We start from the raw sequence: 16953 nt of genomic DNA on the forward strand, positions 1-16953 counted from the left end.
GCGGCAGCACCGCTGCAGACAGTCACCCCACTGCACCTCACCTTTATGGATCCAGTGATGAGACCAACAGCAAGCAGAGATCCCGAGGGGTTAAATCTGCAGCTCATCACCTCCTCTCCACAATCACTGGGGAAGAGACCAGCAGAATAGTGAGTGCAGCTCTGGGGTATAATACAGGAGGTAACTCAGGATCAGTGATGTAATGTATGTACACAGTGACTGCACCAGCAGAATAGTGAGTGCAGCTCTGGGGTATAATACAGGATATAACTCAGGATCAGTAATGTAATGTATGTACACAGTGACTGCACCAGCAGAATAGTGAGTGCAGCTCTGGAGTATAATACAAGATGTAACTCAGGATCAGTGATGTAATGTATGTACACAGTGACTGCACCAGCAGAATAGTGAGTGCAGCTCTGGAGTATAATACATGATGTAACTCAGGATCAGTGATGTAATGTATGTACACAGTGACTGCACCAGCAGAATAGTGAGTGCAGCTCTGGGGTATAATACAGGATGTAACTCAGGATCAGTAATGTAATGTATGTACACAGTGACTGCACCAGCAGAATAGTTAGTGCAGCTCTGGAGTATACACGGGATATAACTCAGGATCAGTAATGTATGTACACAGTGACTGCACCAGCAGAATAGTGAGTGCAGCTCTGGGGTATAATACAGGATGTAACTCAGGATCAGTAATGTAATGTATGTACACAGTGACTGCACCAGCAGAATAGTGAGTGCAGCTCTGGGGTATAATACAGGAGGTAACTCAGGATCAGTAATGTAATGTATGTACACAGTGACTGCACCAGCAGAATAGTGAGTGCAGCTCTGCAGTATAATACAGGATGTAACTCAGGATCAGTAATGTAATGTATGTACACAGTGACTGCACCAGCAGAGTGAGTGCAGCTCTGGGGTATAATACAGGATGTAACTCAGGATCAGTAATGTAATGTATGTACACAGTGACTGCACCAGCAGAATAGTGAGTGCAGCTCTGGAGTGTAATACAGGATGTAACTCAGGATCAGTAATGTAATGTATGTACACAGTGACTGCACCAGCAGAATAGAGAGTGCAGCTCTGGGGTATAATACAGGATGTAACTCAGGATCAGTAATGTAATGTATGTACACAGTGACTGCACCAGCAGAATAGTGATTGCAGCTCTGGGGTATAATACAGGAGGTAACTCAGGATCGGTAATGTAATGTATGTACACAGTGACTGCACCAGCAGAATAGTGAGTGCAGCTCTGGGATATAATATAGGAGGTAACTCAGGATCAGTAATGTAATGTATGTACACAGTGACTGCACCAGCAGAATAGTGAGTGCAGCTCTGGGGTATAGTACAGGATGTAACTCAGGATCAGTAATGTAATGTATGTACACGGTGACTGCACCAGCAGAATAGTGAGTGCAGCTCTGGGGTATAATACAGGAGGTAACTCAGGATCAGTAATGTAATGTATGTACACAGTGACTGCACCAGCAGAATAGTGAGTGCAGCTCTGGAGTATAATACAGGATGTAACTCAGGATCAGTAATGTAATGTATGTACACAGTGACTGCACCAGCAGAATAGTGATTGCAGCTCTGGGGTATAATACAGGAGGTAACTCAGGATCAGTAATGTAATGTATGTACACAGTGACTGCACCAGCAGAATAGTGAGTGCAGCTCTGGAGTATAATACAGGATGTAACTCAGGATCAGTAATGTAATGTATGCACACGGTGACTGCACCAGCAGAATAGTGAGTGCAGCTCTGGGGTATAATACAGGATGTAAATCAGGATCAGTAATGTAATGTATGTACACAGTGACTGCACCAGCAGAATAGTGAGTGCAGCTCTGGGGTATAATACAGGATGTAACTCAGGATCAGTAATGTAATGTATGTACACGGTGACTGCACCAGCAGAATAGTGAGTGCAGCTCTGGGGTATAATACAGGATGTAACTCAGGATCAGTAATGTAATGTATGTACACAGTGACTGCACCAGCAGAATAGTGAGTGCAGCTCTGGGGTATAATACAGGATGTAACTCAGGATCAGTAATGTATGTACACAGTGACTGCACCAGCAGAATAGTGAGTGCAGCTCTGGGGTATAATACTGGATGTAACTCAGAATCAGTAATGTAATGTATGTACACAGTGACTGCACCAGCAGAATAGTGAGTGCTGCTCTGGGGTATAATACAGGATGTAACTCAGGATCAGTAATGTATGTACACAGTGACTGCACCAGCAGAATAGTGAGTGCAGCTCTGGGGTATAATACAGGATGTAACTCAGGATCAGTAATGTAATGTATGTACACAGTGACTGCACCAGCAGAATAGTGAGTGCAGCTCTGGGGTATAATACAGGATGTAACTCAGGATCAGTAATGTATGTACACAGTGACTGCACCAGCAGAATAGTGAGTGCAGCTCTGGGGTATAATACTGGATGTAACTCAGAATCAGTAATGTAATGTATGTACACAGTGACTGCACCAGCAGAATAGTGAGTGCTGCTCTGGGGTATAATACAGGATGTAACTCAGGATCAGTAATGTATGTACACAGTGACTGCACCAGCAGAATAGTGAGTGCAGCTCTGGGGTATAATACAGGATGTAACTCAGGATCAGTAATGTAATGTATGTACACAGTGACTGCACCAGCAGAATAGTGAGTGCAGCTCTGGGGTATAATACAGGATGTAACTCAGGATCAGTAATGTATGTACACAGTGACTGCACCAGCAGAATAGTGAGTGCAGCTCTGGGGTATAATACAGGAGGTAACTCAGGATCAGTAATGTATGTACACAGTGACTGCACCAGCAGAATAGTGAGTGCAGCTCTGGGGTATAATACAGGAGGTAACTCAGGATCAGTAATGTAATGTATGTACACAGTGACTGCACCAGCAGAATAGTGAGTGCAGCTCTGCAGTATAATACAGGAGGTAACTCAGGATCAGTAATGTAATGTATGTACACAGTGACTGCACCAGCAGAATAGTGAGTGCAGCTCTGGGGTATAATACAGGAGGTAACTCAGAATCAGTAATGTAATGTATGTACACAGTGACTGCACCAGCAGAATAGTGAGTGCAGCTCTGGGGTATAATACAGGAGGTAACTCAGGATCAGTAATGTATGTACACAGTGACTGCACCAGCAGAATAGTGAGTGCAGCTCTGGGGTATAATACAGGAGGTAACTCAGGATCAGTAATGTAATGTATGTACACAGTGACTGCACCAGCAGAATAGTGAGTGCAGCTCTGGAGTATAATACAGGATGTAACTCAGGATCAGTAATGTAATGTATGTACACAGTGACTGCACCAGCAGAATAGTGAGTGCAGCTCTGGAGTATAATACAGGAGGTAACTCAGGATCAGTAATGTAATGTATGTACACAGTGACGGCACCAGCAGAATAGTGAGTGCAGCTCTGGAGTATAATACAGGATGTAACTCAGGATCAGTAATGTAATGTATGTACACAGTGACTGCACCAGCAGAATAGTGAGTGCAGCTCTGGAGTATAATACAGGAGGTAACTCAGGATCAGTAATGTAATGTATGTACACAGTGACTGCACCAGCAGAATAGTGAGTGCAGCTCTGGAGTATAATACAGGATGTAACTCAGGATCAGTAATGTAATGTATGTACACAGTGACTGCACCAGCAGAATAGTGAGTGCAGCTCTGGGGTATAATACAGGAGGTAACTCAGGATCAGTAATGTAATGTATGTACACAGTGAGTGCACCAGCAGAATAGTGAGTGCAGCTCTGGAGTATAATACAGAATGTAACTCAGGATCAGTAATGTAATGTATGTACACAGTGACTGCACCAGCAGAATAGTGAGTGCAGCTCTGGGGTATAATACAGGATGTAACTCAGGATCAGTAATGTAATGTATGTACACAGTGACTGCACCAGCAGAATACTGAGTGCAGCTCTGGAGTATAATACAGGATGTAACTCAGGATCAGTAATGTAATGCATGTACACAGTGACTGCACCAGCAGAATACTGAGTGCAGCTCTGGAGTATAATACAGGATGTAACTCAGGATCAGTAATGTAATGTATGTACACAGTGACTGCACCAGCAGAATAGTGAGTGCAGCTCTGGGGTATAATACAGGATGTAACTCAGGATCAGTAATGTAATGTACGTACACAGTGACTGCACCAGCAGAATAGTAAGTGCAGCTCTGGGGTATAATACAGGAGGTAACTCAGGATCAGTAATGTAATGTATGTACATAGTGACTGCACCAGCAGAATAGTGAGTGCAGCTCTGGGGTATAATACAGGATGTAACTCAGGATCAGTAATGTAATGTATGTACACAGTGACTGCACCAGCAGAATAGTGAGTGCAGCTCTGGAGTATAATACAGGAGGTAACTCAGGATCAGTAATGTAATGTATGTGCACAGTCACTGCACCAGCAGAATAGTGAGTGCAGCTCTGGGGTATAATACAGGAGGTAACTCAGGATCAGTAGTGTAATGTATGTACACAGTGACTGCACCAGCAGAATAGTGAGTGCAGCTCTGGGGTATAATACAGGATGTAACTCAGGATCAGTAATGTAATGTATGTACACAGTGACTGCACCAGCAGAATAGTGAGTGCAGCTCTGGAGTATAATACAGGATGTAACTCAGGATCAGTAATGTAATGTATGTGCACAGTCACTGCACCAGCAGAATAGTGAGTGCAGCTCTGGGGTATAATACAGGAGGTAACTCAGGATCAGTAGTGTAATGTATGTACACAGTGACTGCACCAGCAGAATAGTGAGTGCAGCTCTGGGGTATAATACAGGATGTAACTCAGGATCAGTAATGTAATGTATGTACACAGTGACTGCACCAGCAGAATAGTGAGTGCAGCTCTGGAGTATAATACAGGATGTAACTCAGGATCAGTAATGTAATGTATGTGCACAGTCACTGCACCAGCAGAATAGTGAGTGCAGCTCTGGGGTATAATACAGGATGTAACTCAGGATCAGTAATGTAATGTATGTACACAGTGACTGCACCAGCAGAATAGTGAGTGCAGCTCTGGGGTATAATACAGGAGGTAACTCAGGATCAGTAATGTAATGTATGTACACAGTGACTGCACCAGCAGAATAGTGAGTGCAGCTCTGGAGTATAATACAGGATGTAACTCAGGATCAGTAATGTAATGTATGTACACAGTGACTGCACCAGCAGAATAGTGAGTGCAGCTCTGGAGTATAATATAGGATGTAACTCAGGATCAGTAATGTAATGTATGTACACAGTGACTGCACCAGCAGAATAGTGAGTGCAGCTCTGGGGTATAATACAGGATGTAACTCAGGATCAGTAATGTATGTACACAGTGACTGCACCAGCAGAATAGTGAGTGCAGCTCTGGGGTATAATACAGGAGGTAACTCAGGATCAGTAATGTAATGTATGTACACAGTGACTGCAGCAGCAGAATAGTGAGTGCAGCTCTGGAGTATAATACAGGATGTAACTCAGGATCAGTAATGTAATGTATGTACACAGTGACTGCACCAGCAGAATAGTGAGTGCAGCTCTGGGGTATAATACAGGATGTAACTCAGGATCAGTAATGTAATGTATGTACACAGTGACTGCACCAGCAGAATAGTGAGTGCAGCTCTGGAGTATAATACAGGATGTAACTCAGGATCAGTAATGTAATGTATGTGCACAGTCACTGCACCAGCAGAATAGTGAGTGCAGCTCTGGGGTATAACACGGGGTTATTCCGGCTCTTACATGTCTTTCTCCAGCTGCAGTTCCCCCTCGGTGCTCGGCTGTGGGGTGGGCTCCTGGGGGTCTGTGGTGTCCTCCGGTGATGACAGCCGGGTCGGGGGGCGGCTCGGTATCACTCGGGGTCTCGGGGTCACCAGTATCCCGGCCATGACTCTGTGCTGCTGTGGAATCTGGAATAAACCATGAATATTAATGAGACTGATGGACGTGCTCTCCGCTCAGTGGGGCCTGTACACACTCCACATCTGCACCCTGCGTTATGGTATTGTTTATTTTTCACCATCCCCTTAATTTAAAGGGGATGTCTACATTCTGCCTCCCCAGAAGTGAATGTTTCCCAGCAGGTCGCCCGGTGCTATAATGAGCGGTGTGTGGACAAGTCTGCGGTACAGTGAGGAGGCAGAGAACATGGTGGGAGCCGCGGTATGTGAGGTGACAGGTGTGTATGAGGCGCTCTGGGGCCATTACACGCGGTACCGCTGCGATTTGTCCCGACCAGCGCTCGGTCTCGTCGGTCTCCTCAGCGTCCTTGTGTCTCCTAGCAACCTGCCGGAAGTGACGTGTGAGGTGGGCGGGGACAGGCGCCTCAGAAAAGGCGGGAAGGCAAGGCAGCAGTGCTGCTCTCTGAGGGGAATTCTCCCCGTTATACCGCGGCGCTCGGTGTCTGTGAGGATCAGTAGCGCTCAATGCAGACTGTGCGTTAGTTATGGACAGGACTCAGCTTTGTACTATTAGTCTGCAATGGTCCAGGGTGTTAACAGCGCCCCGGTGTCCATGGCTGTAGCTGGTACTGCAGCTCTGTAATTAACAGGCACAGATAAAAGGTGGTATATGGGGCGGCCAGTCTGAGGTTTCTATGGGGCGGCCAGTCCGGGGGTTCCCCTGGTATGTGGGGCGGCCAGTCCGGGGGTTCCCCTGGTATGTGGGGCGGCCAGTCCGGGGGTTCCCCTGGTATATGGGGCGGCCAGTCCGGGGGTTCCCCTGGTATGTGGGGCGGCCAGTCCGGGGGTTCCCCTGGTATGTGGGGCGGCCAGTCCGGGGGTTCCCCTGGTCTATGGGGCGGTCAGTCCGGGGGTTCCCCTGGTATATGGGGGGGCCAGTCCGGGGGTTCCCCTGGTCTATGGGGCGGCCAGTCCGGGGGTTCCCCTGGTCTATGGGGCGGTCAGTCCGGGGGTTCCCCTGGTCTATGGGGCGGTCAGTCCGGGGGTTCCCCTGGTATATGGGGGGGCCAGTCCGGGGGTTCCCCTGGTCTATGGGGCGGCCAGTCTGGGGGTTCCCCTGGTATATGGGGCGGCCAGTCCGGGGGTTCCCCTGGTATATGGGGGGGCCAGTCCGGGGGTTCCCCTGGTCTATGGGGCGGCCAGTCTGGGGGTTCCCTGGTCTATGGGGCAGCCAGTCCGAGGGTTTCCCTGGTCTATGGGGCAGCCAGTCCGAGGGTTCCCCTGGTCTATGGGGCGGCCAGTCCGGGGGTTCCCCTGGTGTGTGGCGCTGCCAGTCCGGGGGTTCCACCTTGGTATGTGACACGGCTAGTTCTAGAATTCTCTGATATGCCTCATGACTACTCTGGGTGTTCCCCTGGTATGCAATGCGGCTTGTCTGGGCATTCGCGGTTCATCCTGGTAATCTCAGTAAATGATGAATAGTAAGCATGTACAGTATTCTTATGGTACTTTGTGTTTGCTAACTGTGTAAGAAGTATAATGGATGGTTAGAAAACCCTTGTGCAAGTAAGCACAGCTGAAAACAGTTTGGCTGATTAGAGAACCTATAAACCTGACCTTCCTTTGAGCTAGTTGAGAATCTGGAGCATTATATTTGTTGGTTCCATTAATCTCTCAAAATGGCCAGAAAAAAGAACTTTCATGTGAAACTCGACAGTCTATTCTTGTTCTTAGAAATGAAGGCTATTCCATGTGAGAAATTGCCAAGAAACTGAAGCTTTCCTACAACGGTGTGTCCTACTCCCTTCAGAGCAGAGCACAAACAGGCTCTAACCAGAGTAGAGAGAGAAGTGGGAGGCCGCGCTGCACAACTGAGCAACAGGACAAGTACATTAGAGTCTGTAGTCTGAGAAATCGACGCCTCACAGGTCCTCAACTGGCAGCTTCATTAAATAGTACACACAAAACGCCAGTGTCAACGTCTACAGTGAAGAGGCGACTTCGGGATGCTGGCCTTCAGGGCAGAGAGGCAAAGAAAAAGCCATATCTGAGACTGGCTAATAAAAGGAAAAGATTAATATGGGCAAAAGAGCACAAACATTGGACAGAGGAAGATTGGAAATAAAGTGTTATGGACAGACGAGTCTAAGTTTGAAGTGTTTGGATCACACAGAAGAACATTTGTGAGACGCAGAACAACTGAAAAAATGCTGGAAAAGTGTGACGCCATCTGTCAAGCATGGTGGAGGTAATGTGATGGTCTGGGGCTGCTTTGGTGCTGGTAAAGTGGGAGATTTGTACAAGGTAAAAGGGATATTGAATAAGGAAGGCTATCACTCCATTTTGTAACGCCATGCCATACCCTGTGGACAGCGCTTGATTGGAGCCAATTTCATCCTACAACAGGACAATGACCCAAAGCACAGCTCCTAATTATACAAGAACTATTTAGGGAAGAAGCAGCAGCTGGTATTCTATCTGTAATGGAGCGGCCAGCGCAGTCACCAGACCTCAGCCCCATTGAGCTCTTGTGGGAGCAGCTGGACCGTATGGTGCAAAAAGTGCCCATCAAGCCAAACCAACTTGTGGAGGGGCTTCTGGAAGCATGGGGGGAAAGTTCTCCAGATTACCTCAGCAAATTAACTGCTAGAATACCAAAGGTCTACAATGCTGGAATTGCTGCAAAGGAGCATTCTGTGACGAAAGCAAAGTCTGAAGGAGAAAATTATTTCAAATAAAAATCTTTTTTTCGAACCTTGTCAATGTGTGGACTAGATTTTACATTCATTTGGCAACTCATTGGATTAATAAAAGTATGGGTTTTCATGGAAAACACAAAATTGTCTGGGTGACCCTAAACTTTTGAACGGTAGTGTATGGTCCTCCCTCTATTAACCTACAGTAGTGATCAAAACAATACCAGTCCGATATGACTAACCAGATGAATCTCTGTTTTTGGCATAAATTATATCACCACATGTCTCACAATTTACCAGTTGGTGCAGTAGATTCTAAGAAAACCCCCAGACTCCGCTTTCATGATCTGCTGGTTTCTGAGTCTGTGGGTTAGAATAATTAATTGAAAGCCGGTGTGTCCAAAATAATAGCAGTGTGGGGATCAATCAGTGACGTCAATCATTCTGTGAAGACACAGGTGTGAATCCGGTGGCCCTTATTTAAGGGTGAAGCCAGGACATGTTATACATGCATTTCTCCTTGAAAGCCTGAGAAATATGAGTCATTCGAGACAATGTTCAGAAGAACCGCGTACTCTGATTAAAAAGTTGATTGGAGAGGGTAAAACTTATAGAAGTGCAGACAATGACCGGTTGATCAGCTAGAAAAAGTAAAAAAACTGAACTGAAGCGGATACAATATGTCAAAGAAAACATCAACTGGCCTGAAGAATAATTGGAGAAACATTTTGTGAACTGATGAAAGTAAAATTGGCCTTTTTGGGTCCAAGGGCCGCATACAGTTCATCAGACGACCTCCAAACTGCCTTCAGCCACAGTACACTCTGCACACAGTGAAGCATGGTGATGAAGCATCATGATAATAATATTAATCTTTATTTTTATATAGCGCTAACATTCTGCAGCGCTTTACAGGTTGCACACATTATCGTCGCTGTCCCCATTGGGGCTCACAATCTAAATTCCCTATCAGTATGTCTTTGGAATGTGGGAGGAAACCAGAGAACCCGGAGGAAACCCACTCAAACACAGAGAACATACAAACTCTTTGCAGATGTTGTCCTTAGTGGGGCTTGAACCCAGGACTCCAGCGCTGCAAGGCTGCTGTGCTAACCACTGCGCCACCGTGATATGGGCATGGTTCTCTTATTATGGTGCCAACCTGTATACCGCACACCAGGGATCATGGACAAGTTTGCATATATTAAAATACTTGAAGAGATCATGTTGCCTTACCATGAAGAGGATATGACCATGAAATGGGGGTTTCAACATGACAATGACCCTAAACACACCAGTAAGCGAGCAAAATATTGGTTGCTGTCCAACAAAATTGAGGTTGTGGAGCTGCCGGCCCAATCCCCGGACCTTAATCCAATAGACACTTCTGGGATGACAACATGCACAAGAGACAAATCTAGCATGCCAAAAACGCAAGGAAAACATGCTTCTTTCCTGCCAAGAGATCAGGTTTTGCTGCAGAAAAATAAAACTGAAAAAACGCCCAGTGTGAACTTACCCTTATTGGTAGGCCGACCCCCTCAATTCACCAACCAAACCCTGCCCTGTTCCTTTCTAAATTTTACTCAGATTCTGGTCCCTCTTATTTATCTGTTGCCACATTATCCATGCATACAGTAGCACTTGGCAATTCAAGACTGATCCTGGCTGACAATTGGATCATGCAGCGTTCTGGGAAATGCCCTATTTGTTATATTGATGACCAGACCGTATATGATGGCACGTTTTACCTATTTCTTTATAGATTGTAGCTTGTGAGCAGCAGGACCCTCGCTTCTCCTGTAACTGGTAAATTGTGTGAGTCTGTAATGTCTTTATTGTCTGTACATGTCTCCACTTACTTGTAAAGTGCTGCAGAATATGTTGTAGAGATCAAGCCAGTTAGCAGATTTCAAGCCAATCGATCATCTGTGATTTGTGCTGGAAAAACAAGTCTGAGTAATCGAGACCCAATCGATCAACTCAAAAAGAATTTGGCCTACGTTTTATCGTTCTTTCCTGCCCATAAATCAGTAAGATTCCCAGTGGTCTTGAGAATGGGACCCTTCATGCTAACTCTTCCCTTCCCTCCAGTTATTCTCTATGGGACTGCCAAAGATTACAATGTTCTTGGAATCCAAGAAGTATCGTTTCTCCTTGCGGAGATTGACATGAGCCTTGTCACATGACTTGGGATAATAGCCAAACCAGAATCTCAATTTGCAGACACTGTTTCGGGGTACTGCCCCTCGTCAGTGCAAAGTGGAGATCTGGTTTGGCTGTGTGATGTTCTTGGAACAAACTCTTAGGGTGTAGTCAGATGGTCTTATTTCTCCCGCGAGGATGGCATCGCAATCCTTGGACTTGTCGGCTCTCCTGACCTGAACGTGAAAGCTGCATAGAAATACCTCACGCTCAGATCAGGAGAGGTGCCGGGCCAGTTTGTGCACTGCGATGCCATCCTCGCACCAGGACAACGGCGTGGCTGCACCATATAACTGATCTGCTGCAAACGTGTTGGTGACAGAGACCACCAGACATTTTTAGGGTATGTTTCCACGGTACGTAAACGCTGCTTGTTTGACGCTGCAGCGTCAAACAAGCAGCGTCCAGATGTTCCAGCATAGTGGAGGGGATTTTATGAAATCCCGTCTCCACTATGCGTGGAAACCCGCACGCGGAGGCCCTGCGACTCCGGACATGCTGCGCGTCTTTTCAGAACGCAGCATGTCCGTACACCTTGCGGGGACGCAGCGTCCCCGCAAGGCATATCACAGGGCCCTATGGCGAGGTGTGCGATGATCCCGGATGTGTACTGTACACATCCGGCACCATCGCGTCCCATTAAGGGGGCAGGGCTTAGCGCTGAGCGGCTTCGCCGCTGCGGCGATCCCGCCGGCGAAACGGACCGTGGAGACGTACCCTTAGAGGTCTTGTGGAGAGCGGGTCTTGATGGGACACATGTGTTTTGGCAGAACAAAGGGGAAGTATTCAATATTAGGAAAATAATTTTATTGTTATGGCAGATCAGTCTATGTAAACAGTGAATTTACCAGCAGAATAGCGAGTGCAGCTCTGAAGTATAATAAAGGATATTAGGGATCAATACAAAATAAGTAATACTAATGTATGAGAACACAACACTAAACCTGAGTTGTTCCTGTTACTAATCCGATGTGCCGAATCCTCTGCAATCTCTTTAGATATTGGATTTATTACAGTGATCGTGTCTCACAGACCATTCACGCCTCACTGCAGGTCAGGGAGACTGCATAAATTCTGCCGTTTGGCTGTTAAGCCTGAGATTTAGGCGCCTGATTTGCGATAAATTAACTAGAGCAAGGTTGTGAGTCCAGGCTCCGACGTCCTGATAATAGGGCTGACCGACTTATTATATTAAGCTGTGAATATTCGTCCTCTTATGGTTGAGGTGCCGGCTTTATCTTGTCATCTGTTAAGATCTGGTTGCCCATCTGTCACTTCCACTATTTTCTCATCACCCCTTCATCCTCCACCACCTCTGACAATTTGCTTGTAGACTTCACGTGCTTGTGAAAGATAAGTGTCTTCATAGCCTCAAGGAACCCATAAGCTTTTTTTCTCACACTCTTAGCCAAGCACATATTCATAGGTTGAATCATTGGCATCTAGACCACCATGTCTCAAGCCAACCATCCCATGGGGTGAAGAGTGACGGCATCAAGATGGGGAATCATATGGGGCACCGCGGTCAGTACATTCACATGGAGGGAGTTCCAAAAGTAAGTATGACCTTGTCTTTATAGACACTCGAAATCTCCTTCAAATGACCTACTGAGCATCCACAATGCCTCGATTGTTGACCATCACCTCTTAGATGCTCTCCATGGGGCTGGACAAACTTGTTTCGTTCTCTACTCCTACTTTCTTCTCACCAGTCTCCCTGAATTGGTTCCCTATTACATCCTTGTAACTTTTTTTTCAATGAAGAGAACTATTTTCGAGACAACCATGGAAAATGTGCAGCAATATAGTTTCCACAAAGTACAATAATGGTATTGAGCACTTGTACAGCAGCATTTTGGATCACTAGAATGGAGCGAGTATGTTGCCGATGCAAAGACCGAGCTGTCAGTTTTATCCAGCAGAAGGCAGCAGTCACCTTGCAGATTGTCGTCGTCTGAAGAACAGACTTTCCTTGGCTGATCTTGTTCCTTATTGTAGACTAATCTCCAGGACTATTAGTTTGCATCCAGTCTGTTCACATATTTATTTCACCAACATATTCTGCAGCGTTGTACAGGGATCGTCATCGCTCACATTGGCCCTTGTCCATGTTGGTGCTCTGATTCTGTTTTTGGTGTGACTGTGTAAGCTTCATAGGTTGGATCTGAAGTCAGAACTGCAGAGGAAACTGAAGCCATCGCTCTTTATGGATGTTTCAAAATACTTATCATTCAGGGTTTCTGTGGGATAGCGAAAAGGACAGAAAAGCTGCATTCGCTCCATTTTCGGCGATCCATTTTTCCCTGTTTGCGACTTGAGACTAGGAGAGACGCTGATTGTATTCACCAGTCCTGCAATCTGATGGATGATTTCTGTACTTCAGGACGATTTACCTACAGGTAATCATAGGAATCAGGACCAGAATGTGATCTGATGGGGTTGGAGACATTTACGTGAAGTCTTCTAATCACCGGCTGATATGGATTGATACTGGAGACCCAGTCGGATCTTCTGCATCCAGAATTGATAGACCAGATGTCTGAGGGGGGAGGGGAGACTATTAATAAAACAGATGTTCTGAGGAGCCATGTGACCTAATCTGTATTATACTCTCTTGGATGATCTCTGATACCCGCACATTCCACCTCTGGCATCAGTCACGCACAATCTATCATCGTCTCGGCTGACGCCTTCTTATTTCATTGCGTCGTCTATATTTTATGTTTGTTTTCGGCGTCATCCTTTACATTTCACGTCCTGCTCTTCTTTTAATACCTATATTTTGTTACCTTGTTGGTTCATCTTCTAATTAGTAGTGACCCTTCTTCAATCCTTGACTTGAAACCCGGTTCCTTCTCTATCTGGTTTTAGTCCATTGTTCCTTCGGAATCAGAGATTATAGTTTCTGATTTCTTTTTGTTGGCCCATTTTTGGTTTTTCCATTTATCGGGAAGAGGTGTCTCGCTTCTATAAAAAGGTGGGTGTCCGATCATACGATAGATGTGAGATCAATGTGAAATTGATATCAGATAGATGTGAGATCTTTAGAGATGGATAGGAGTGATATATTACCTTGTAGATAGAAATATATAACAAATATGAGATCTTATGAGATGTGACATTGTTAGAGATGATCGATAAACAGATTTCATATAGAAATAAGACTCTAACGATGACAGAAATGGATGTGAGATCAATAAGGAATAGATACCAGTTTGTGGGAGATATCTGATAGAGAAGAGATTGATTAATATCTTAAATGTATAATGGTTTATGGCACATATGTTATGTGTCGTCTCTTGGTTCTTCCAGGCAGCAGGAGCCGTGTCTCGGTTCCTCAGAAAGCCTCCAGTATCGGATCCGGAGTTGACATTGCCAGTCATTACACTTGGCTCGGGCATGCAGGGGCTCGGTCCAGCCTGTATCTTTCTACGTAAGGGCATTGCTGAGAAACAAGTGGTAAGGAAACAAGGAATTAGGAATAGACAGACTTCATACATAAGCCACATCTATTATGTGCCTTCATGTCTTCTCTTTTTCTAGTACCGAGAACTGGGAACGGATGAGATTGAAGGTAAGCGTGAACTAATGACAGAATTGGAGAACTGAAGACCCTGTGATTAGTAACTATATACTTTATACATGGGTTATTACTATCAGTAATTCTTGGTCTTTTAATTTCTTGTAGAATTACGTGATGCCTTTTTGGAGTTTGACAAAGACAAGGATGGCTTCATCACCTGCAAGGACCTGGGGAATCTGATGAGGATCATGGGATACATGCCCACCGAGATGGAGCTTATAGAACTGTCCCAACAGATCAACATGAACCGTGAGTATCACAGGCCGGGAGACTTATAGCCATCTCCTCCATTCTATCAGGGAAGAGAGGAGGAGATAATGAGAGGAGTAGTCAGGTCACCCTCTCCCTCCTCCATGTTCTCATCCTCTATTTTCACCCTTTTTCGTCTCCAGTTGGAGGTCGTGTTGACTTCCAGGACTTTGTGGACCTGATGACTCCAAAACTCCTGGAGGAGACAGCTGGGATGATCGGAGTGAAGGAACTGAGGGATGCCTTTAAAGAGGTGAGAGGCTCAAACGTGGATCTAAAAAGATGACTAACCAGCAATATGGCTCTCGTATGAGAACAGAACTGGTGGTGATATTAGACTGCAGCCATCGTTTATCTTCATTAATGGCTAGAGCGGTGGTGCACATGATCAACCATCGCTCAGTTAAAATGGGGCACCTCAGACCCCCATTCTTGTAATCGTCATAGGTCCCAATAATTCGACCGCCAGTTTTCAATCGTCTAGACCTCGGACAAAGGGATAGCACTGTGGCCCCATATATGAGAGCAGGTAAAGGCGAAAACTCAAAACCACCAATCCTATTCCGCCTTACTTTATGTCATTGGTCTAATTGGGTAAATGGAAGCCTCTCAACTCTTCCCATTACGCTCATGTTGTAATATATTCACAGTTCGACACTAACGGCGATGGCGAGATCACATTAGATGAACTTCAGCAGGCCATGCAAAGACTTCTGGGAGAAAAACTGACCAATAACGAAATTGCTGATGTCGTCCGGGAAGCTGATTTGAATGGGGACGGGACGGTGGATTTTGAAGGTAGGAGGAGGTCTCCAATACCCTGTCCCTCATACCTCACCTCCCGCCTTATTCTCGTCACTTTCCGTCTGTCTCTCGCAGAGTTTGTTCGGATGATGTCGCGTTGAAGTCTTACTGAGAAGATCGCAGACAACCCAATATTGTCTTACCCTCACCATGCCATATAATTTACGACGCCTCACAAGCCTCTGTGTTTAATGCTTGGATGTAGCTGTGAGTAGGCGACCCCCTGATGTATATGTATAAGATCTGCGACCTCCACCCTTACTGTGAATAAACTTTATTCTGCTTTTGTAACTTGTGCCTGTGGTGTATTTAATTATCCTGTGACTATGTGTAAAAGAATGGAATTTGGGATTTTTCGGACTGAGAGAAGGGGTATAATGTGCGTATGTATTACATATAGTGGGTGAATTGGTGCCAGACAGTGAATAGGATCCTCAAGACAATTACATAAGATACTGAGTGATATTAGTATGCTTGATGAACATTAGAACACAATGCTGCTATTGCCCTCTATGGAGGAAGGAATCTAGGAGGGAGCTGAGCTAGAGCTTCACAACGACCTCCTGGATAGCACTGGCAGGATCGCGGTGTTTGATCACCAGATTATGTAGACGGTTGCAGAGGAGGATCTATAGGCATAAGTTCTTGATGTTGCCACCATGTAATGTCCAACTTGTCTATCATAGAATTCTCCTGTGGGTCCAGTTCCCGACATAAGAATGAGGTCCAGCCTCAAGAGTCCCTGGTGATCTAATAGACAAAATGTAGTCCCTGGTGATCTGGTGGACAATATGCGTTCCCTGGTGATCTAATAGACAAAATGTGGTCCCTGGTGATCTAGTGGACAATATGCGGTCCCTGGTGACCTAGTGGACAACATGATGATATAATATGATAGTGGAAAGTAACCATTTTCTTTCAATCTACTAGATGTCAGTGATAACTACTAGAGGTGGGCAGACGTTTTGAAAATCGAATTTGCCAGCTTCATCAAATGTTCCCCAAAATTAGAATTGTGATACTGCAGAGCCTCTAATTGCCCCGAAAATACATGTACAACACTCTGAGGTCTCCAAGGACGGTATTGAATCCCATTTTGTGCTCTTTAAATACAAACCCAAGTCTTACTAATGTCTAAGTGACCACAACCTAGGGAAAATAGATGGTAACCAAAAGCGGTATTTGGCTAACATGTACGAGTCTAATATTGGACTATTTACAGCAAGAAAGTGTGAAAAAATCTTCTTCTTTTTTTTGTCGCAACATGCACACTTAGTGTTTAAAGTTCTGAATTATGAAGATCTGTCTTTTAAAATACTGAATTGTCCATTTCACCAACCAGGAAATGCATTTTCTGTAACACACGAGCCTTGGTTTCAGGATTTTTGTTCAATAGCAAAATTATGACGGATTAAACTGCCTTACTTGTTGGCAAT

General features: G+C 45.3%; 2 protein-coding genes across 6 annotated transcripts in view; one reads left to right on the forward strand and one right to left on the reverse strand.

Annotated features, from left to right (window-relative positions):
* LOC143785343 (uncharacterized) overlaps positions 1-16953 on the reverse strand; it is a 38497-nt gene that overhangs the window by 13287 nt on the left and 8257 nt on the right. The window contains exons 4-5 of the mRNA XM_077274104.1: positions 5823-5989; positions 42-126 (exon numbers count right to left, since the gene is read on the reverse strand). Coding sequence (XP_077130219.1) covers positions 42-126; positions 5823-5989 — 252 coding nt within the window. The remainder of the gene's footprint in view (positions 1-41; positions 127-5822; positions 5990-16953) is intronic.
* Positions 12015-15808, forward strand: CABP5 (calcium binding protein 5). 5 transcript variants are annotated; one of them, XM_077274040.1, is made up of 7 exons: positions 12015-12437; positions 14194-14340; positions 14425-14455; positions 14570-14713; positions 14857-14966; positions 15364-15511; positions 15593-15808. In XM_077274040.1, exons 1-7 carry the CDS (start codon positions 12381-12383, stop codon positions 15616-15618), a joined length of 663 nt encoding a protein of 220 aa, XP_077130155.1. In that variant the 5' UTR covers positions 12015-12380; the 3' UTR covers positions 15619-15808. The 5 variants fall into 5 exon arrangements, with proteins under 5 accessions (XP_077130155.1, XP_077130158.1, XP_077130156.1 ...); XM_077274043.1 differs by lacking the exon at positions 12015-12437 and adding an exon at positions 12513-13280; XM_077274041.1 differs by lacking the exon at positions 12015-12437 and adding an exon at positions 12513-13280 and having other exon boundaries at positions 14198-14340.

This window comes from Ranitomeya variabilis, chromosome 7, assembly GCF_051348905.1.
Source record: "Ranitomeya variabilis isolate aRanVar5 chromosome 7, aRanVar5.hap1, whole genome shotgun sequence".
Lineage (NCBI taxonomy): Eukaryota > Metazoa > Chordata > Amphibia > Anura > Dendrobatidae > Ranitomeya > Ranitomeya variabilis.

Coding starts and splice junctions, on each gene's coding strand:
- CABP5 (XM_077274040.1), top strand. CDS start 12,381: ATGGGGAATCATATGGGGCACCGCGGTCAGTACATTCACATGGAGGGA. Junction 14,341..14,424: donor GCATTGCTGAGAAACAAGTG/GTAAGGAAACAA, acceptor CTCTTTTTCTAG/TACCGAGAACTGGGAACGGA. Junction 14,714..14,856: donor CCAACAGATCAACATGAACC/GTGAGTATCACA, acceptor TTTCGTCTCCAG/TTGGAGGTCGTGTTGACTTC.